General features: G+C 41.1%; 1 protein-coding gene across 1 annotated transcript in view; it reads left to right on the top strand.

The window, feature by feature from the left end:
- The first annotated feature begins 17,915 nt into the window (after positions 1-17,915).
- LAMA1 (laminin subunit alpha 1) overlaps positions 17,916-23,984 on the top strand; it is a 151,991-nt gene continuing 145,922 nt past the window's right edge. Inside the window, 2 exon segments of the mRNA XM_023754272.1 lie at positions 17,916-17,984; positions 18,212-18,377. Of these exon segments, the coding sequence (XP_023610040.1) occupies positions 17,916-17,984; positions 18,212-18,377 (235 nt within the window).

Raw genomic sequence — 23,984 nt, 5'->3', positions numbered from 1 at the left:
TGGCCAGAAAGCTAAATCAAGGTGTCAGTGGGGCCGTGCTCCCTCTGAAATGTGTAGCAGATCTTTACTTGCCTCTTGCAACTTCTGGTGGTTGCCACAATCCGATCCAGGGCTTGCATCCAGGTAACTCCAGTCTCTGCCTCTCATCACATGGTGTTTTCTCCTCATGTGCTTGTGTCTCCTCTCTTATGAGGCCACCGGTCATGTTACGTTAGGGACCACCTGCCCAACATGAACTCATCTTGCCTGAACCAATTACATCTGCAATGACCTTCCTTCCAAAGGTCACATTCACAGGCACTAGGGTTAAGTCTCCTATCTGTTAGGTCTGATCAAATAATTGAATCCAAATACCCTCTCCCCTCTGGAACTGACCTTTAGACCACTTCACAACTGACATTCCCTTTCTCTTAGACCACATTCCACCTGCTAAGACCACATTCCACTTGCTAAGGCCATTATCCTTCTCCTGCAGACCTTCCCAGGATCCAGAATGCCCAGAGAATTCTCTGCCCAGAAAAACCCGCCTAGAGTCCTTTAAAATCTCTGACTCCCTGTCCCTGGGTGCTGGCACCATTTTGGGGCTCAGCCCATCTAGGTTTTTAGATGACCCAATAAATGTACAATCCCTTACCACTTTTGGCCTCATGCGTTCCTACTTCGGTGACCCTAACATTATCTTTTTGTGGGGAGGTATAGTTCAATCTCTGACAGACCTGGGCAACCTCTGCTGGCTCCTCATAGCTTAGTACTTCAGGTACATATAAGTATCAGAAGGGCATTCACAGTCTCTCAGTCTGTCCTCAGTTCCCTTCCAGCCCTGTGTCTGGACAATCTCCTCCTCAGTCTACACTCAAGCCTTTTGAAGTTCTCCATCCAGCAGCAGACAATGGACTCTGTGGGCTTCCCCCATGCCTCCCCACACCTCCACTGAGCAAACTCTCCAGATTTCAAACTCAGTGTCACCTCCTCTGCAATGCCTTCCTTCAGCCTTCCACCACCATGAAGAATGAATCACCCCCACCCACAGCATTTTCTTCGGAGCCCTATTACAGCACTCAATATGGAATATGTACTACTTTAACCAGTTTTGATCCCCTTTTAATTCTGTCAATCACCCCCTTTGAATTTTGCACTCTTTAAATGACAAAATTGTTAGGGTTGGTGGTTAGATTTCCCACCAGTTCCCTAAAACCCATTTAATCCTTGTGGAAGTAAAATGCTGCATTTGACAACTGGCCAAACAATGTTTGTCCCCACGAAGACTTGAGATGCCAGGTAGAGGGGAGGAGCTGAACTCTGGCTCCAATTTCTGAGGTGTTAGGGGTGGATCTGGCACAGGGCCCTGGGCAAAGAAGCCATGGAGATCAGGGGCGTTAGCTATTTTAGGACAGCAATAGGGTTGTGAGGAAGATGGAGGTAGAACTGAAAGAAGGGGAAGGACATTCTAGGCATCTACTATTGGAGGAAAAGGGCTGTTTTTTTTGTTTTGTTTTGTTTTGTTTTGTTGGCGCTCACTTTTCTGGTGTAAAACCTTAGGAGAAGGACCCAAAGTAGGAATGGGGTTTGATAGTTGAGTGGGTTCTAAGTGTGCTACACATTATCAGGAGGTAGTATTTTTGGTTAGTGATAGATGATTACCAGAGACAAATGAAATGGTACACTCACTCTATGATTTCATACAGGAATTCAGACTTGGCACATTTGAATATGTTTGGAAACTAACTCCAGGGACTACAGGTTTATCTGGTAGCGTGGATAAGCAGCGCCATCTAGTGGCACTCTGAACAAACTATTCATGGTCTGGAAGTCTGAAGACGTCCTCTTCCACATGGAAAACTCTATTACTCCATTTGCATGTGTTCAATATAATTTATTCCAGATTGGGATAAACATTTAATGGCAAAAGAGTTTTTCATTGCCATAATGCTTATGCATTTAAAACTGGGTGGGGGGAGGGGGAATGAAGGGAAGAAACAGTGACCTTTATCTCAAACAACATTTTATTATTTTGCAAATATTGAGTGCTAGGGTTCACCAGGCCCTGGCAGACAGTGGGGTCAATACCGGCATAACCTGTTCTCGTGGGACATAGTATGGGAAGTTCATAGTCATCTGTGTGCACTTCCATATTTTAGAGAATCTGCTTCACACAATATTCATTCTAAGAAATTATAGGGAGAGAACCTTGAGTTTATACAATTTTCTAGACCTGATATTTAATTAAACTAAATTTCAGTTTAATTTAAATTAAAATAAAATTGCAGTTCCCCCATTACACTAGCCACGTTTCAAGTGCTCAATAGCTGGCCACATGAAATTGTGGTTACTTTATTGGATAGCACAGTTCTAGAAGATAAAAGGAATTTGATAAGCATAAGCCTATGTTCTTGATCTTTAAAATCTCTGTCAAAAGATTTTAAAGCAGTTCTCTTTGGAGGCATCCAATGTTAACTGAGGGAAACACAGAGGGATATTTTTCACTGTGTACAATTTTTTTCTTTTAATTTTTTTACTATGTTCATGAAAACAAAATAATCACTTTCAATTTTTCATACAAAATTCTAAAATAATATTTCGTAAATTTAAAAGTCTTGGTCAAGAATAAAATACATGTTAATTTTTTCATGATTATTTTGAGTTAATACTATCAACTATAAAAGATTATATTTCAGAATTTTTTTAATTGGACTACCAAGAAAGCTAATTTTACTTATGTAGGCCACTAAAGTTGACTATCAAATCAACTAAATTTTACTTGAACTCATTAAACAAATGAACCTCACTTGCCATTTGAATTACAAGACATAACAGTTCTTAAAACTGTTTTTTTATATTAAATTCAGATCCCATTTTAGCTTAAAGATTTTTGGTTTTATTTTAGCAGATATAGCAAGAGTCACATCACTGTTCAATTTTTCCATCAATAAATTTTCATGGAGAATAAGCTTAGTAGGGGAATGGGCATTGTGCTAGGTGTGACAGATGGAAGGTGTTGCAATCCCAGTTTTGATCCCCTACCTTCATTTCACACAAAAACTGCTTTTTAGGAATATCTATATATTTTGGCAAAATTTGACACTCCAATGGATCACCCCAATTGCATTCTTTCTGTATTTAATGTTACAGAAAAAATTAACAAATAATCATTAAGTATTGGAATTTATTCATCATTATTACATGTTGGGTTGGTTATTCTCCACTTGTTCCCAGCTCCATCCTCTGCCTTTCTCTGCTCAGCTCCATGTCCCAGGAGGCTAATCCCTGCGACCACACCCAACTCCCTGTCTGATCTGCTTCTAGTGCAGCGGTTCTCAACCTGTGGGTCGTGACCCCTTTGGCAGTCAAACGACCCTTTCACAGGGGTCGCCTAAGACAGTGATGGCGAACCTATGACACGCGTGTCAGAGGTGACACACGAACTCATTTTTTTGGTTGATTTTTCTTTGTTAAATGGCATTTAAATATATAAAATAAATATCAAAAATATAAGTCTTTGTTTTACTATGGTTGCAAATATCAAAAAATTTCTATATGTGACATGGCACCAGAGTTAAGTTAGGGTTTTTCAAAATGCTGACACGCCAAGCTCAAAAGGTTCCCCATCACTGGCCTAAGACCATCCTGCATATCAGATATTTACATTACGATTCATAACAGTAGCAACATTACAGTTATGAAGTAGCAACGAAAATAATTTTATGGGTGGGTCACAACATGAGGAACTGTATTTAAAGGGCCAGAAGGTTGAGAACCACTGTTCTAGTGGATTCAGCCATTCAGAGACACCAGCCAGAGATAAAAAGGAGAGGGGAGAGAGGTCATGTTTTTCCTTCCTTGTTCCTTACCTTCTTTGGCACCGTGTATCTGCTATCAGCTGTGTCTTCCTATGACTACACCTCCTTTAAAAAGATGGACAGCGTTTCACCAGATGGAATCAGTAAAGGGGCTTTCCACACAAAGCAAAATAGGCTAGCATGGCAAATTGTGTTTGGAGAAAAGCAGAAGTTGACTTTAAAATTACTGATGCACAGAGGGCACTGGGAAAGGACATTGAAAGGAGATCAGGCTGGTTGTAGAGGGACAGAGCCTTATTGGAGAGCTGGAACTTGCCTGATAGGCAATGGAGACCATTCAGTGGGGACTTCGGGGAACTGAACTTGGCACTATTTTACAGGAAAAATTGAAAGTGATACAGTGACAGGCTGTCAAAGAGGTAATTGCTGATATCTATCTTGGATAAAAATACTGAAGAGCACGGTGTTGAGAAAGGGAAGGGAGAAAGGTTGGAGAAAGATCCTTAGGTAAATCCTATATATATATTTAGGGATGGGATAATGTAATAGAGTTGTGGCAGACAACAATCTCTGTACCTTGCAATTATTCACCCTGAAATTATTGCTTAGTTAAGGAACTTTGATTTTACTTGGGGTAAAACTGTCCCCTGCCTAAAAGACTACATTTCCCAGCCTCTCTTGCTTCTAGGCTTTTTCTCACCATTATGTGATTCTTTTCTTCCTTCCTTCCTTCCTTCCTTCCTTCCTTCCTTCCTTCCTTCCTTCCTTCCTTCCTTTCTTCCTTTCTTTCTTTCTTTCTTTCTTTCTTTCTTTCTTTCTTTCTTTCTTTCTTTCTTTCTTTCTTTCTTCTTTTTTTTCTTTCATTTTTTCCCATTTGGTATTAGCTTCAACTGTGAGCTACTTGATGTAGGGAGTATCCCTTTAACTCTTTGTACCCTTTATAATGAAGTGACATAATACCATGTAATAGCTCAAGTATTCAACAATATACTTTAAATAACCATTGTTACAAACTTTAGATCCTCTAAGAATCATTGTGCTTTGGTTTAAATGTATTTTGCTATGGCCCAACCCTAGAATCTGTTTGTCAATCTGGAACAAAACCAAGGAATCTTCACTTTTAATGGATACACCAGGACTTTGATACAAATGGTTTGAAGGCTACACTTTGAAAAATGTTGGAAAAGGATGAATAACTAGGCCTTTAGTTCAGGTGAATTATCAAATTTTGTTGTTGTTAATCCACACCCAAGGATATTTTTCCACTGATTTTTAGGGACAGTGGAAGAGAGACGGAAAGACAGAGAGAAACATCAATGTGAGAGAAATACATAGATTGGTTACCTCCTGAACGAGCCCTGACCAGGTTCCAGGCGGGGGAGAAGCCTGCAACCAAGGCTCTGTGCCCTTAGCCGGAATTGAACCCAGACTCTTTGGTCTGCAGGCTGACATTCTATCCACTGAGCCAAACTGGCTAGGGCTGAATTAGCAATTTGATGTATGGATGTACTCAACGTGAATTTATTGCCCAACTCTTATGTGACAGAATTCTAGGTTCTGAGATAGATTAGTGAACTTGATAGACAGAATCCATATCTTCTAGCAAATTACGTTTGACAGGATTGACTGGAGGGGACAATAAACTAATTACTAAATGCTATGAAAGAAATAAAAGTATAATATGATAAGAGGAACTGTGAGGAGGGGACTACCTACCGCAGATAGGATTCACAAAGAAGGATGGTGTTTTAGTTGAGACCTGAAATTTAAGGATGAGGATATAAAAATACTTGGGTGCTTAAGAAATATAAAAAGCCTGGTGTGGCCAGAGCATAGTGTGAGAGGCCAGAGTCATATGAGAAAACTCTTGTCAAGGAAGGCTTGGTCTACTTTATTAGAGCCCTGTAGGCTATACTAAGGTGTATGGATTATATTCATAGTAATGCATATCTTAAGATTTTGCCCAGCCCAGCTGGTGTGGCTCAGTGGTTGAGTATTGACCTATGAACCAGGAGATCATGGTTCAATTCCCAGTCACAGGGCATATGCCCAGGTTGCAGGCTCAATCCCAAGTTGGGGGCATGCAGGAGGCAGCCGATCAATGAGTTTCTCTCATCATTGATACTTCTATCTCTCCCTCTCCCATCCTTTCTGAAATCAATAAAAAATATATATATATTTTTAAAAGGATTTTGCCCACCCAGATTCCATGCTCTCTTTCTTCAGAAATGGGACCTTGATATTTCTTTTCAGAAAATCTCATTGAATGGAGTCTGGGAAAACCAAAGTACCCTAATCTCTCCCAGCAATCATAAAATTTCCCAAATTTGAAAATTGAGCCCAACAAATATATACATAATAGATACACAATCTATAAGTTTATATACAATATACATACAGAACATTATATATAGCTGTATATCTATAATAATAAAAGCAAAATATACAAATTAGACCAGGCATTTTTCCGGACATCCTTCCTAACGACCTTTTGGATGAAGCCAGGGCTGTGAGGGCTGAGCCCCTTGAACGTATTTCGTGCATCAGGCCTCTAGTATACATATAAAAGCTTAATACATTTTAAACAAAATGACATGTAGTAAAAGTTTTGAGTAATATTCCAAATATAGTTGGCAAAGCGTTAGCATCTTGTAAAGACATTTTGAGAAGCAAGCTGAGTACCAACAAAGGAGATATATACTTCAGATATTGGGCTAACTGAGGCATCAGAGAAACACAAGACAATTATATTCTTAATTCATCATCAGAACCTAATGTTTTAAGCTTTTCACATCTGACCATATGTGTGATAAGGAATTTGGCTGACCTTTTCTTGTGTTCCTGGGAGGTCACCTTTAAACTTCTGGAATTTCCAGAGTGATTGAAGTTTCTTTGTCACTTGTTGTAGGCCCTTGGAACCACACCTGACAATGTATGCTAACAAGGTGACTCAAGAGGGTCCCCCTCCCAAGTCATATCAGAAAGACCACCCATGAGATTAGAGGGTTGGAGCTTTGAGCCACCTATTATCAGTCCAATATCTGGGGAAGGGACTAGGACTGGAGATTGAGTCACATGGGCGATAATGCAATCAAACATGCCTACATAATGAGCTTCCCTAGTTAACAATACCCTCTCTTTATTGTCATACATTGATGTGCTAGGGGCATAACACATCCCAAATTCACAAGATCCCATTTGAAACCCTCCCAAACCTCTCCCTATGTGTCTTTCTCTTTGCCTGGTTTTGATTCATTTTGTTTCATGATAATAAAACTATAATTGTAAATATAGACTTTTCCTGTAAGACGTTCTAGTGAATTATCAAACCTGAGGGTATGTGGAAACCCCTGAATTTGTAGCCGGCTGGTCAGAAGAGGGTGACTTGGGGGAACTCTAAAGGTGTGGCTGGCATGTGAAGTCAGGGCAGTCTTAAGGAGGATGCTACCCTTAAACTCTGAAGTTTGGTCAAATTCTGGGTGCCATTGTACTTTGTTATCTGATATAGTCATTTTTGCTAACTTTTAGTTATGTTTTTGGTAAGCAGTTAGGCATTTGGTATTGATATATAATAAGAAATATTAGAATAATGAGAAATTTATTCCTGGTTAACATTTTCATGCAAATATTTAAATTACAGGTATAGATTACCACTAAGTAGCTTGTATTTGGAGAAGTGTATAAGTGTATGTATTTAATGATATTCATCACAGACTCTTCTAAGGTCTAAATTTTGGAAACAATCTCTATGTCTACTATGAGGGTGCAGACAAGTGAATAGCTTTTGAATAAATGCAAATAGGGAATATATACCCACTCATCTCTAGAGGCTCCTGAACATAAAGGTATATTTCTAGGAGAAAAAGGCTGTAGAATAAATGTGGTTTAGAAAGTCTTGGTTCCCTGTTAAGGAAAGAGAAACACTTTTTCCTCTCCCCCTACCCCTTTTCTTCCAGAACAGGAAATGCTAATCCCATAGGTCAAGCCATTCATTGGGTCACATTTTTTGGTTGGCAGGTCACTGAACAGTCCTATACTTATGAGGAATAGAGCTCCTAAAACTGTCTTAGGGCCCAGCTAGCTGTTTGAGTTCTCTTTCTCTACCTCGTCCTTTTTTTTTAATACTTTGAGCCAAACCAAGCCTAGATGGTCTTGAGGATCAGTCACTTATTTCTCTCTTCCTCTTCCTCTTCCTCTTCCTCTCCCCAGTTCAAGCATGTTCATTATTGTAGTATGCAGAGTTCTAAGAATAACCCTCAATAATCCTAGGTCTTGCTGGTGGAAATGGTGAATATGATGAAATATCATTCTTGTGATTATGCTATGTAATTGCCCAAAGAGCGATAATCTAGGTGGGCCTAATTTAATCACATGAGCCCTTTAAAGTAAAGAGTTTTCTAGGCTGGTCATAGAAAGGGAGCTCAGAGAGATTTGAAGCATAAAGATAATGCACTGTTATTGGCTTGAAGATGGAAGGAACCATGTGTGAGGATCAGAGAGTAGCTTCTGGATCCGAGAGCTACCCCAAGCTGGCATCTAGTATGGAAATGGAGGCCTTAGCCCTATAGCCACAGAGACCTGAGCTCTTCCAATGAGCTGAATGAGCCTATGAGCACATTTCCCCCAGATCTTCCAAATAAGAGCCCAATCTGGGCAGCACCTTGATTTTAGGCTTGAGACCCTAAGCACAGACCAGACAGACTTCTGCCTTACAGAACTATGACTTAAGAAATGAGTGTTAGCATCGATCAGACCATCAAACCTCAGAGGGAAGGTAGGGGGGGGTGGGGGGAGAGATCACTCAAAGGACTTGTGTGCATGCATATAAGCCTAACCAATGGACACAGACATCAGGGGGTTGAGGGCATGAGTGTGGGGGGTGGGGGGGGCAATGGGGGGATAAGGACACATATGTAATACCTTAATCAATAAAGAAAAAATAAATAAACAGAAAAAAAATGAGTGTTGTGCCCCAGCCAGCGGCATGACTCAGTGGTTGAGCGTTGACCGGTGAACCAGGAGGTCACGGTTCCATTTCTGGGTTGAGGGCTCAATCCCCGGTATGGGCTGTGCAGGAGGCAGCTGATCAATGATTCTCTCTCATCATTGATGTTTCTATCTCTCTCTTCCTCTCCTCTCCTCTCTGAAATCAATAAAAATTATATTTAAAAAAAAAGAAATGTGTTGTTTTAAGCTTCTAATCTTTTTGATACTCATTTACACAACAATAGAAAACTAATATAATGATTTTAGCACCTAAAGAGCATAAGCTAGTGAAATTCCCCTGAGCCTCCGTTTTCTCATCTATAAAATAGGGACAATAATGCCAGATATGTTTGTTGTGTGTCTTAACTTAGATAATGAGTGTGGGAAAAACTTTGTAGAGTGCCAAAGAAAAATGTGAAATGTTTATGGTGACATTACTGAGCATGCACTTGAACTGGACCCAGTAGCCTGGTGTCAACAATATTTCCAATGAAGTGTGGGGCAGCATGGAGATCTTAGTTGAGGCGGGGGACAAGGAGGAGGACCACGGGCAGTGAGAGGTCTTCAGATCTTTACTTGAGACTGCATTGGAATGTACTATCAGCAGACAAGACTAATCCTCCTGTCTTTATCACTCTTTCTTGTGCCCAAGGGCCTTTCATCAGAGGATTAAAGCATCTTTGGAAAGTGCACAATTCTCAAATGTTTAATTATCGTCCCTCCCCAAAAAATGTAGGAGGAAGGTTGTCCTGTCCCTTGTTTTAATTGTGTGTCAGAAATGATCTTTTACTGCCATTTTTTCCCTTTGACATTATTGCCAAAATATCCTCTTTCTGCCATCACCAAGGATTCTGTACCTCAATTCAAGTCTTTCTGGATTTCATGGCTGTGGGTTACTCTTCTTTCTCTTGGATGTTGATAGTCCCACTTAATTCATGATGCTGGTGATTTTTCCATCACATTTTTCTACATAATCTAAGACACATTTGTAGACATGTTTCAACCAGTTATAGACATAATGGAAAAAGAAGTAGCATTGTTCAGGTTAGGCTCTTAGGATAAGCAAAGTCCAACTTCATGTTTTGTCAAGCAGAACTTTTTTTCCCTAAAAAGATTCTTGACCATGCCTAATTTGGAAGACAATAGAGTAACTGTAATCACTTCCAAAACAAGTTTTTTTATACTTGTTTCCAAAAAGTGAGAATTTCTTTAGAATTTTTCTATCAATTAAAAAAAAGTAGAAATAGATTTAAGTCAGATATATACATATGCATATATATATATATATATATATATATATATATATATATATATTTCAATCTATTATTAGGCCAATGTTTGAAGTGAAAATATGTTATTATTATGGCTAAATATATTATTTGGGAAGGGTTTGTTCTTTTGTTTCATTTTGCTCCTTCATTTAACTTAAATATATATAATACTTAATATTATGCAAGACATACCACAGTAGGGCCTTGTTAAGAGTGAGGTCACTTATGTCACCTAATGTTTTGACCCAGGCCTACATTCTTGAAGACTCAACTGGATTCATCCAATTATTACTCAAAAGCATTTATTTGTTAACCTTATATTTTTCTTTTATGACATTTATTTTTCTGTTCCTTTAGCATAGATATTAGTTTACTTTATTTTCTCCTGTACAAGAATATAAGTACCTCAAAGTCAGAGACCAGGTAATACTTTGCTCTGCATCTCCCATAATTATTGGCAGAGTCTCACTCAATAATTTTTATTCAATTCAACTTAAAAAAATAATGAGAATGACCAAACAACCTAGAATAACCAAGCTGGCAGAAAGCTGGTAATATGTACATTTAAAAGAATGAGTCAATTAGGGTGGTTTTGGCTGCAAGTAACATAAAATACAATTTAATTCATTTAAATAATGTAAAAAATATTTCCCACATAACAAGAAGTCTAGAAGTAGCTGGCTCCAGGTTGTGTAATTCAATAGCCCAGCAACATCATCAAGGACCCAAATTCTTTGCCTATTTCTATCTGTTATCCTCAGAGTGTCAACCACTACCCTTGTGGTCACAGGATAGCTATGTAACTCTAGATAGCATATTCTCACATGATTCTGTCTCATTTGCCAAAATTATATCCTAGGATTACTCTTTCTGACTATGATCTAGAACAGAGACAAGATATAATCTCTCATATCAACTAGAAAACTGGTCAAAATATAAAACAATAGTTTTCAGACATTGGACAGTGCAGACTGGAATTCATGAGAGAAGTGAAGTAAATGAGGCATACATATGCTCAAGATTAGTGCCTGCAGCCCTGCCAGCATGGCTCAGTGGTTCAATGTTGACCTATGAACCAGGAGGTCATGGTTTGATCCCCAGTCAGGGCACATGCCTGGGTTGTGGCCTCCATCCAAGTGTGGGGCATGCAGGAGGCTGCTGATCCAAGATTCTCTCTCATCATTGATGTTTGTATCTCTTTCTCCCTCTTCTTTCCTCTCTGAAATCAATACAAAATTTTTAAAAAATAAAAAGATTAGTGGCTGAAGATAGTTTCCAGGACACAGCACAGGGAGAACAACCAAAACTGCATATTGTGGCCTTGCTGACTTGAGGAGACTAAGATTCGAGTGCAGCGACCAGGTCTGCCATGATTTGTGGGGTAGATAGAGTGCCAGAGATAAGGAGGCCACATTACCCTAATGCTACAACCATAAGTATACAGAACACTATGAATTAATGTCCCTCAGAATCATGATACAAATCTCCTCAGTAAAATTTCAGCAAATTGAATATAGTAACACATAAAATGTAATACATAACATAATACATTAGCAATTACTTAATGACTAAGTGAAGTTTCTCTGAGGAATACAAAGTGAGTTTAATACATTGGAAGAATAAAGAAAAACTATGTGATCAGCTCAATAAATACAGTAAAAATATTTGAGAGTAATCAACATCTATATGATAAAAACTCTCAACCAACTAGAAGGAGAAGGGAACTTCCTCAACCTAATAAAGTACTTCTACAAAAAACCTATAGCTAACAACCTACATACATAATACACACACACACACACACACACACATTTCTTTGCTCTGTCATCTGGACGGGACTAAGAGTCATAACATACTAGCAGCAATGAGCACACCTAGCACCAGATCTTGGTTTCTAAAACCATTTTTCAATAAAAGAAACTATGGCTTGTTGGAGAAATTATTGCTTTTGGGACCGGGTTAGAAAATATATGAGATCAGTCTTGAGCACCTTGTACAGCCAGAAAGTATGTAGTGCTCAAAAAACCAAAAGATAACAAACAAACCCAACGTATTAATATTTGTTAATTAATAGCAACAAATGCACCACACTAATGTAAGATGTTAATAATAGGGAAAATGGTGTGTGTGTGTTGGGGGGGGGGGAATAGGATAAAATAAAAATACTGTACTATCTGCTCACTTTTTCTGTAAATCCAAATGAGTTCTAAAAAATAAAATCTTTTCATTCAAAAACTCACCATTATAAAACTAGAAGACAAGCATATGCTGGTGGAAAATATTTGAAAAACATACCTGACAAAGAATTTATATCCAGAATACATAAAGCACTTTTACAACTCAATATTAAGAAGACAAACAATTGAATTGTTTTTTAAATAGTCAAATGATTTGAACAGACACTTCACCAAAGAAGATACATAAATTGCAAATGAGCACATGAAAGATGTTCAATATCATGTCATATTATTTGTTATCATTGCACTGAGATACCACTACTAGAGTCATTGGTATGAAAATGAGTGGCAATACCAAATGTAAGTGAGGATCTGAAACAACTGGAAATCTTGGAAATCCTATATAATAAAAGGGTAATATGCAAATTGACTGAACGGTGGAACGAACGGTCGCTATGACACGCACTGACCATCAGGGGGCAGATGCTCAATGCAGGAGCTGCCCCTGGTGGGCCAGTGCACTCCCACAGCGGGATCACTGCTCAGCTACAAGCCAGGCTGATGGCTGGCAAGCGCAGCAGCAGTGGCGGGAGCCTCTCCTGCCTCCATGGCAGCACTAAGGATGTCCAACTGATGGCTTAGGCCCGCTCCCCACAGAGAGTGGGCCTAAGCCATCAGTTGAACATCCCCCGAGGGCTCCTGGACTGCTAAAGGGCACAGGCCGGGCTGAGGGACCGCCCCCCTTGCCCGAGTGCACGAATGTTGTGCACCGGTCCTCTAGTCTTATATATTGCTGATGGGACTCCTATGCTGGAAAGCGTTTCTGCAGCTTTTTAAGAAGTTCATATATATTTACCCTATGATTCAGCAAACCCACTTCCATGTATTTACTCAAGAGAAATGATAACACTTGCCTACACAAAGATTTGTACTTGAATGTTCATAACAGCTTTTTGCATATGAGCTAAAATTTAAGTCACCCAAATTGATAAGTAAGTTTTGGGATAGCCATATAAGGAAAACTATTCAACTATGAAAGGAATAGGCTGCTGAATTACACAACTTGGATGAATTGCAAACACATTATGTTAAGTGAAAGAGGATAAACACAGTGGGGTCCCTTGGCCTGGCCTGCGGGGATCGGACCGAACTCGGCAGTTGGACATCCCCTGAAGGGTCCCGGATTGCGAGAGGGCACAGGCCAGGCTGAGGGACCCCATCAGTGCATGAATCTATGCACTGGGCCTCTAGTTATATATTATATTATATTCATAAATATATCTCAATAATATTGATTAAGAAAAAAGAGCTGAGTCACCAGCTTGTATCTAAGTCAATCCTGGTAAACAGAATAGAATTACCTGGATCAATATGAATTTACCAACTTCATTCCTGGGGGTTAGAAAGAGCTGCCTTCCCTTGGACACAGACAATCTTAAACTTGGATAATCTGAGGGTTTGTTAGCAAGAAGGAAGGTGGGGTTTTAACCAGTAGTGCTTTTATCCACAGTCATATATACAGGCTTTGGGGAACACAAATGTCCTTAGTAAAATTAATCATATATGATCTTCATCTCATAATTACTAGTAAAATCCAGCCTTTCATGAGTAGCAATTGCCTATGGAGCCATTCCTGAAAACCAAAACTGTGTAAAATGTTAATGAAAAATATCAATTCAATTAAGACACATGTCAAGCAAATCCTCCAGCTCAATGAGCTGGCAATTGGGAGAGGAGTAGATTAAGCTCCCCCTTGAACAGTCGTGACATTGTGACCAGCACATGTGGTATGTGACCTTCTTTCAACTCTCTCTTTTCCTTTCCTTCACATGGGTTATTTTGTTTTGAATCCTTGCTGGTTAGCTTGTCCTTCTGGCTTTGAAGGGAGGACATTTTTGGCTTAACTCTCAGAAAGGAAAGACATATGCTGCTTTGCTCTTGAAATCTGTTTATTTTTCCCCACTACATATGTTTTGCTTTCTTCTCTGGTGTCTGTGCTGAAATTTAAGAAGTCTGCCTTGCACCAATGGTTCTCATTAAAATAAGACTAGATTACAGGATTGTAGCTTTTCACGTGTGAGGTATGGAGCTATGCATAACTTACGTTCTCTACTCCTGATGCATTAGTGTAGTTGTTAGAGAATTCAAGCATAAACTGACTGAGATCTGGTAGAGGCTGACTTGAAACATCTGATATTTAAGCAAAATGATCTAATCGGTGCATGCTTCTAGGTTATTTAGGCCCTAAATACCTTAGGAATGTAGGTAATCGAAAAACAAACAAATGTGGCCTCATTATCTCAATAGCCCCCATTCTTCCTAAAAGCCCTCCCTGTTACAGATGTGAAGCTGTGCCCTGGGCACTCCAGAAGGTCAACAGAAGAATCTGTTTGAATAGCACTGTCTCTTGGAAACCTGTAACTGAAAATATTGTCCATTATGTTGATAATTTATAAATAATGAATTCATTCTTGGATTTATATTTGTTCATCCTGCTGATTTCTTTTATTAAAAAAAGAAAACTATGTAGCCATTGGAATTTTCATCTTTGTCTTAGTTGTTAGGAAACCTCAAAGCTAAACCTTGGGAAGAATCGTAATGAGGAGCCTAAATTAAATACTGACTCACAGCTGAACGATTTGATTTTTCAAATGGTCTCGGTCAGAGCCCCTGGCTCATGCCCAGTATGGAGACCTGGGCCCTGGAGATAATGTGACTCTGGTCGCTTGTTACTTAAGGCCTTTCTTGTCTCATTCCACACCTTGAACTGAGCATATGTTGTCCCAGGACGGACTTAAAGAATGTCTGGACCAGAAGGAAAAGAACCTCCCAATCCTAACACAGAATCGAGTTTCCTGGCTTGGAGGAGGGTATCAGGAGAACCCCCAAGCTGCTCTAATAATAAGCTTCCCAGTTTGCAGCATCCTTCATCTGCACAACTACCTTTGGAAAGCGATCTTCACTGTGTTTTTGATACTAGCTTGGGTTGATCTTGCTCACCCCTCATCTGGCCTCACTGCTCATCTTCCTCTCTTGCTCTCCATTGCACCTCCTGTTAGCAGCGGGAAAACTGTACCAGGTGGTCACCTTGGTTCAGCAACCTCAGTTCCTGAGCTCTGGCTAAGAGAAGAATTCAGAGCCAAGACAAACTTTGAGAAAGCTTATTTAGAAAGTCACAGAGGTAGAAGAAGTGATTTGTAGAAGAAATGGGCTCAGGAAAGAAGTTACAGCAAAAGGAAGGCCCTTGGAGTTTAGGAGGAAGAGGGAGAGAGATATGCACCTTGAGGGAGGAAAGAGAAAAAACACACCCTGGGGAAAGAAGGAAGTTGGGAAAGGCTTGTGCTCCACAAAGAGAGCAGCCTGGCCCTCCATCCTGAGGGCTTTTACCCAAGGCATCTGGGGAGGATCTCAATAGAATATTCATGAACTTTTTTGGTGTGTCTCCTTAGGGCATGGCCTCTACTGATTGGCTGGGTCCATGGGAGAGTGTCATTAGTCTTTGCAGCTGGTCCTGATGTTAGCCATCATATAGCTCCACCTGGTTTTTCTGCCTGGAGCTGAAATACAACTGAGGCCTAGATGTCATCTCTAGGGGTTAATGCTTAAGGGAGTTTTGGTGCAAGGGCTTGTAGTTTTGCCTGTTGCCAGGCACCCGAGGCCATCCAACCTGTTGATCTCTGCACCTGGCTCATCATTCCTGCTCTGCTCATGACTATCTTAACTGCCTGCTACACTTTTACACACTCAGCTGGGATTCTTATATCAGTGTCCTTGCTCTAATCTGCCTGCTCATCATGTCTTAGCATAGTTCACAAGAATTTCTTTGTTGTCATAGGCACAATTTCTCTAAAAGTTTCTGGTTCTCCTCTACTTACAAGCACATGAGGGGATTCTACTGAGATTAGGTATGGCCAAGTGACTTCCCTTGACCAATAAATGTAAATGGAAACTTTAAGATCCAGCAGGTAATGTTCTTCTTTTGCTGCCTCAGTTGTAGTGGAGACTGAATGAGATCATCTACAAAAGCCCTTAGAGCAGTCCCTGGCCCACTGCAAATGCTCAATAGCTGTTAGGTCTAATAATTGTTGTATTATGATGTGCTGTCAGCAACTCCTATAATTAGATTTGCTCTGAATTCCTGTTATTTGGGATATTTTGTTCTAATTCTAACTTTGTTCTAATTTATAATTCGCTAAACCTATTAGCATTCTGTGACAATGGTGAATTCTGAGTGTTTGCCCCATGCATCCCAGCTGTGGCTCCCCTAAATCACCTAGTTCCTTAATCTGGAGTTGACTGCAGACACATGAAGGAACCCAGGAAGACCAGCAGGAAAAGCAACCAGCCGAGCCAGCGCAACCACCACCCCATGGAATCATTTGAGAAAAATCATTTTTGCTCTAATCCATTAAATTTGGGGTTGATTTGTGACATAGCAAAAACTAACTGATACACTTTATGGCTGAGTGACTTTAAGCAAGTTGATTATCCTCTCTGAGCCTCTATTGAGGAAATAATGTTTATCTTGCACGTGAGGCTTAAGCAGCTGATATAACAGAGAATGCCCATTAAAGTAAGTGTCACTTCTCTTCTCAATAACTTTCTGGACCGTTCACCATAGCCATTGCTTCATCCTTGGTGCTTTCTCCTTCTCCAGATTTCCTTGCTATAACTTTTACCTTCACTGGACCAATTCTGCACGTCCTCTTCATGAAGTTGTCTGCCATCTGCCAGGAGCTCTTCCCTGGCCGCGCTTTCACGGGAGCCCCTCACGTCCTCTCTCTGAGCAGTCCCACTGTTTGTGAGCTCATTCGTGTCCATGGCTTTGTGATCATGCAAAGAAGACTGAGCTCTCCATCTGTCTTGAATTCCCAGCTGTTTTTCTAACATCTCCATTTGACTATCTGGTAACTGCCGAACCACAACAATCAACTGTATGCATTATTTCCTCTCCTATTGGCTCACCTTCCCCTCTAACCTATTTTTTTTCATTCCCACAAAGGAAATTTTAAATTCCCAATTTCCTTTATCATCTGTAGCCAATTAGTTTCTAAGTCATGTTTCCTCTTTTGAAATCCCACTTTATTCTCTCCATTCCCCATTCCCACTGCCACTATCTCCTATGCCAGTGATGGTGAACCTTTTGAGCTCGGCGTGTCAGCATTTTGAAAAACCCTAACTTAACTCTGGTGCTGTGTCACATATAGAAATTTTTTGATATTTGCAACCATAGTAAAACAAAGACTTATATTTTTGATATTTATTTTATATATTTAAATGCCATTTAACAGAGAAAAATCAACCAAAAAAATGAGTTTGGGTGTCACCTCTGACACGTGTGTCATAGGTTCGCCATCACTGTCCTATGCCTTCCCCACCTCCACCCTGTTACTATCCTAGGCCCCCACCTCCCATTTCTCTTGATTTCACTCTTTCTGTTTACTGCTAACAGATAGATTTTCCTTAGAAAGACTTTGGTCTTATTGTTTCTCTGCTTAAGACTCTATAGTAATTTCACGTGACCTCTGCTTCAAGCTCTAATTCCTCACCCTGATACAGTCCTACTTATGGTGGCCTCGTTGCAGTATCTAAACCTGTTACCGCTTCTCAATGAATTACTGCCTTTAGGAGAGGCAGTTCTTAACTAAGCATACCCATACACAGATGCTGAGGCAAAGGCGAAAATGCGGATGTTTTATTTGAAAAGTGAAATCCATGGCAACAGAGAAGAGAATGAGGGAATGGAAGGAGAGGTGGGAAGCTGCACAGAGAGAGGTGTCAGGTGCCGCTTCTGCTTCAGGCTGAGCCAACAAGAACTAACACGGGGCCTGATGAAGGTGTCTGCATGCTGGCTTCTTGGGGCAGGCTGTAGGGAGACCCCGGGCCTTCAAGCTGTGCGTGGCAGAGAGAAACAGGAGACACTCCTCAGTCCGGCTCCCTTTGTCGTCTATTTCTCATTAATCAACATTCCCCCTAACAGGGGATAAACTGGATCCCACTTCTGGGTTTTCTCATTGGCTATTTGGTAGCTGCTTCAGGTCTTAAGCAGTGTGGCAGGCGGTGTTCCAGCAAGGCCAACCGTAAAAGAAAGAAGAGAAACTCCAACAGCTGTCAGGAGAGGCCAGAGCAGAGGGCCAAGAGCTCAGGTAGGTGCCAGGTTGGTCCAGCACTGAGATGACCTGAGCTGTGTCTCATCCAGTCTGCCTGTGGCCCTACCCTCCAAACATGTCCTGTTTTTTTTGTGTGGTTTTTTTTTTTTGCCTTTGTTTCCTTGCTTAGGCTATTCTTCGCAAACTTCTTTTTCTGCCTTTCCAAGTCATACTGATTCTTTACTGATCAAGTCTCATTCTTTCCATAAAGCTCTTCCTCACAACCAGTAGAAGACATTAGCTATTTTGGTTGTCTCCTCCTGTTAGCACACTGTTCTCTCCTTGGACTGGGGTGTGGGGCAGGAAGGGTTCCTATTGTGTAAAATATTTTTCTCTCTTCCTCACTCCCAAGTCCTACTATGGGAGAGAGGGGCGATGCCTCTACTACCCTCACCTGGGGCACACAATTTAAGCTGAACTGATCAGTTATTGGTTCCCCGGTTTTGGACCTTGAGCTAGTAAAACAGGTGAAGTGAATGTCGAAGGTCAGACAGCTCACTGTGCTGTAGTTTCCTTCAGCTGTACTGTTTATGTGGATGACCTTGGCCATGATCCTATTGCCTAGAATCTTAACTCTCTTGGTTTTTATGTGTTCTTCAAGCCTTGTCCTTCAGCCTCCTGTGGATTCTGTGAACCCCATTATTCCTGCCTCCTAATATCTCTCCAATTAATTTGTCTTTTTTTTTAAGGTGGCCAGTTAGGTTATGTTGCTGTAACTGTGAATTCTGTTTATATTTAGTAGCTTACATTACTTTCTGCCACTTTGGGACATTTATAGAACTTTAAGATTGTCTATGTTACATGTTTTGCACAATGCTTGGAACATACAAGAACTGCAACATTATTACATATTGTTGAATGAAACAACATTATTGTCATACTGACCCTCTCCACTCCATTCTCCCCTCCCCCAGGTCTTCACTACACTATTGTTTGTGTCCAAGGGTTATGCATATCTATATATATAAAAGCCTAAGCAACTGCCTGATCATCTGACCGGCTGACCAGCTGACTGTCCGGTAGCTATGATGTGCAATGACCACCAGGGGGCAGATGCGCAACGCACAGGCATGGAAACATAGAACAGACTGATGAATGTCAGAGGGAAGGGGGAGAGGGGAAGGTGGGAAGAGATTAACCAAAGATCTTATATGCATACTAGAGGCCTGGTGCATGGATTTGTGCACCGGTGGGGTCCATTGGCCTAGCCTGTGGGGATAGGGCCGAAACTGGCAGTCTGACATCCCCCGAGGGGTCCCGGATTGCGAGAGGGTGCAGGCTAGGCCGAGGGACCCCACGGGTGCACGAATCCCCATTCCCCTTCACTCTTGTGTTTTTAATTTGCATCTCTCTGATGATTAATGACATTGAGCAGTCCTTTTTGGAGAAGTGTCTATTCAGGTCCTTTGCCCAGTTTTTAATTGGGATGTTTATCTTCCTGGTGTTGTATAAATTCTTTATATATTTTGGAAATTAATCCCTTATCAGATGTATCATTGGCAAATATGTTCTCCTATCTAGTGGGTTCCCTTGATTTTTTATTCTTTTTCCTCTTCTCCTTTATAATTCACATAATATCCTCAAATTCCTTCTTTATCTGACCTTTCTTTATCACTGGCACAAATGGAATCTTCAGTATCTACCTAGATTTTAATATAGCTATGCATTATTTTCCCCCATAACATCATCTACACATGATTTCTGGGAGAGATTATTTACCTTATGTATTAGTCCCCTATTGTTGCTAAAATAAATGAACATATATCTAGTGGCTTCAAACAACACAGATTTATCACCTTACCATTCTGGAAGTCAGACGTGCAAATGGACATTTACTTGTCTGAAATCAAGGTGTCCCCAGAGCTGGTTCTTTCTGGAGGCTCTGCTTCTTTGCCTTTCCAGCACCCGACTCAAGGTCCCCTTGACTCAAGGTTCCCTTTCCCTGCCTTTAAGCCGTCAATGGCAGGTTGAGTTCTTCTCACACTGAATTCCTCTGACTCTCCTGCCACCCTGAGCCCGCCCAGATAATTCAGGAAAATCACCTCATCTCAAGATTCTTATTTATACAGAAAAATGCAACAAATCCTAAATGTATATAATTGAATAAATTTCGGTAAATGTTATACCCATCCAACCAACACCCCATTCAGGATACAGAACATTTCCGTTGCCCCAGCTCCTCTTTTTCCCCTTCTACTCAATCTTCAGTCTCTCCATAGGCAGCCACCATTCTCTTTTGATTAGTTTTGCATGTTGCTAAATTTCATATAAATGGAATTATACAGTACTCTTTTGTGTTTGGCTTCTTCCACTTAACATAATGTTTTTGAAATTCATTCCTGTTTTCCTGTGAGTCAATGGTTCTTTCTGTTTTATTGCCAAGTAATATTCCATTGTAAAACAGGCTACAATTTTTAATTCCACTCTCCTGCTGATGGACACATGGCTTGCTTCCAGTTGCTTCATATTATTGCTATGAATGAAATAATATATAAAGTTATGAAAAAACATCCTTGTTTAATCACATCAGTATTTTGCCATGTAGCATAATATATTCCCAGGATTTAGCCATTAGGATGTGCACCCCTTTGGTGTACAATTATCTGGCCTACCACCCCTAATTTGTCTACTTTGTCTTCTCCTCTGGCCTAAGACTTAGTCTCCTAATCATCTTATTTCTTGCCACTGACCGTAAGGAGCTTAACCTACACACAGTCTCTCTAGCCTTTTCCTGGACAGACTCTGACGCCATAACCTAGTTTTAGTAACTGACCTCTCACCTCTTTCCTTAGTAACCAAGCCCACAGCTGTATACCCCAGGCCTTGTACCCGAATCCTGGTGTGGTGCTCCCGTGCCCAAGTCCCTGCCTGGAATCTCAATTCCTTTAGAACTATAGGACAGCTTACTTGCACCAAGCCTCCAGAGAGCACTCCTGCTCCATACTCTGGGCATCATGGACCGGATCCCTGCTATGTGGGTGTCAGGCTGTGCAGGAAAGACACTTGCCAGGCTGTCCTTCCTCTGCTTGCCTGTGACCATCATCCTCTAGGACTGGCTCATCCAGCCTCCCAGCAACCAATGACCGAAACTGAATTGCTTTCCACGCAGGAGCTGGTCAGGTTAGCCCAGTGTTTCTCAAATTTTGTTGCACATGAGAATTACCTAGAGTCTTAAGACATCTCGATATCCAGGCTTCACCCCATCCCAAATGAATCAGAATCTCTGTCTGCGTCTGTTATGGACCAGCATCAGTATTTTTTAAAGCTCTTCCATCACTTCCAATATACAGGCAAGATGGAGGACAGTGACCCAGGGATTTACTGCTCAAAGTGTGCTCACCTAACATATCACAGTGTTTTATGCAAATTTACACTCTTGTATTTTAAAAATGGCTACAAAATAGCATATCACATTGATTTACTATAAATTACTTAGCCATTTAGCTATTGCTTGGCATTTAGGCATTTTTGTTGTTCCTTATTTATAGGTGACTTCAAAGCAAGCATCTTTGTGGGCCTAGTAGAGCTGAAATTCTACTTTCTCATTAAACATGAACATTTGTGTATCATTTTTACCTTAATCAGGCCAGCCCTGAACTTTCACGGTGCTGTAGGTAATTTAGACATTTCCAAGCATGATACAGAATGGGAAAATTGGTACTGCTGGGTTTTGCAAGACACATAGAATTGTGACATTTTTAATGTTCCATCTTATCCAAGCTTGTTCATTCAATTGGCTTTTGAAATTCTCCTTCCACTGAAATCTTTCTGCTTAATCTTGAACTGTGACAAATTGTGCCAACTTGAAAGTTTTGACACTTCCATCTCCTAGTCACTCTCCAAATGTGCTGACCCCTTGCTTCCCTTGACATCACAAGTGTGAGTTCCCTTGTTCTGCAGTTGAAAGATAAGGTCTAACTGAAGTTCAGACTGAATTTATAGGAGCCCAGGATATAGAGAGATAGATAACCCTTTGTGATTCCTCCTGTTGCCTTTGATCTCATTGTCATGATCTCAGGGAAATTATGTAGGGAACTAGGGACCAAATCAGATCAGAAGTCTAGGTCCGGATAGGACCTTAACCCCCTGAACTCATTTCCTGGTCTCACATAAGGGTATCTGCCTATCCTATAGAACTGGGAAGGTCACATGAGATAATCTACATGAATGCACTTAGGAAACTCTGAAAGATATGTATAGACGTGTGCATACAATGTTATTTCAGTGCAGAAATATTTATAATTCTGTATTTGAATATTTAAATGCTTAATACTTATAACTTATTAAATACTAAATTTACTTAATTGTTTATTTGATAAATACTTAATGCTTTAATATTTTACTAGTTAAAAACATCTAAATTTTAAGTTTGGTACTATGATGTGTAGTAGACAACTATATTGCATCATTTTTAAAGTGCCAAATTCTACCTACTGTTATATATTTCTATGATTGAAAAAATAATTGCTTATATTATAATGATAATTTATTCATTAAGGATTTCAGGAAGTGTTTTTAGAAAAACTGGAATTGGTAGAGTTGTCAGATTGATTAACACAACTGAGATAAAATTATCTCCCTATCGGAAAAAAAAAAGGCAAAGTGAGAGAGTGAGACTGTAAAAGGGACTTTTACTATCCTATGTGTTTGTACTGTGAGAAAGTGAAATCTGCAAAGTGTAAGGAATACAATTTTAATATAAAAATCAGAGAAAATTGTTTTAAAAACCAACAAAGCAGTTGAAATCTTGCGTTAAAACTAAACTTCAAAAAAGTATGAGACTTCTTTCTGGAGCAGTTAGTGTAAGATGATGATGATGAGAATAATAATAATAATAGTAAAGTCCAAGCGACCTTTCTTGCCTTCCCTAGAAAAAATGGGAACCAAGTTACAACACACTTTTAGAAAAATCTTCACAAACTCCAACAGCCGAGGGGGGAGGCTGGTCAGCTAAGCCCGATTCCCCTCCCGAGAGGGAAGGCTCTAGGCCAGGGCCCGGGCCACCTTCTGGTTAGCTAAGCTTTGGTCCCATTCCCAGGGAGGAGGCTGGCCGCCTGCCCCGGGGGCACCCTCCGGGTGGGGGAGGTGGGAGGTGCGGGCTGGTGGGAGCTGCGGCGCGGGTCCAGCGGCGCTGGACCAGGAGCCGCCGGGAGTGGCGGGGGGATTGGTGGCTGCAGAGCCACCGTAGGGCTGGGTCAACAGGCAAATATGTTCTCGGAAAGCACCCTCCGGGCCAACTCCAGCAGTTTCCCCCCCTTCCTAGCCACTTTCTCCGCCCGCCCTCCCCAACTCTGACCCGGCGGCGGCCGCAGGGCAGCCCCCACGCCATCTGGAGCCGGGGGACTGTGCACACCGCCGGGCGGGGGGCAGCTGAGCGCGGCCTGGGAGCAGCGGTCCCGGCGGGTCCCCGCGGCCGAGCACCGGCCTCCCTGGGGGAGGGGTCTTCGCGGCCGGGCGGGGGCGGGGGCGGGAGGGGCCGGGCGTGGCGGAGGTCGGCGGGGGTGTGTCGCAGGGCGGGTGCCGCGCGGGGAAGCGGCACCTCGCGCTCTGCACCGAGTCCCCGCGCGTGGTCCCGGCTTTCTGTCCCCGGCCCCGAGCAGCGGC

The sequence above is a fragment of the Myotis lucifugus genome, unplaced genomic scaffold (genome assembly GCF_000147115.1).
Source record: "Myotis lucifugus unplaced genomic scaffold, Myoluc2.0 scaffold_58, whole genome shotgun sequence".
Taxonomy (NCBI): Eukaryota; Metazoa; Chordata; class Mammalia; order Chiroptera; family Vespertilionidae; genus Myotis; species Myotis lucifugus.
The sequence above is the reverse complement of the archived record's forward strand: the minus strand, read 5'-3'. Positions and strand labels throughout refer to the sequence as shown.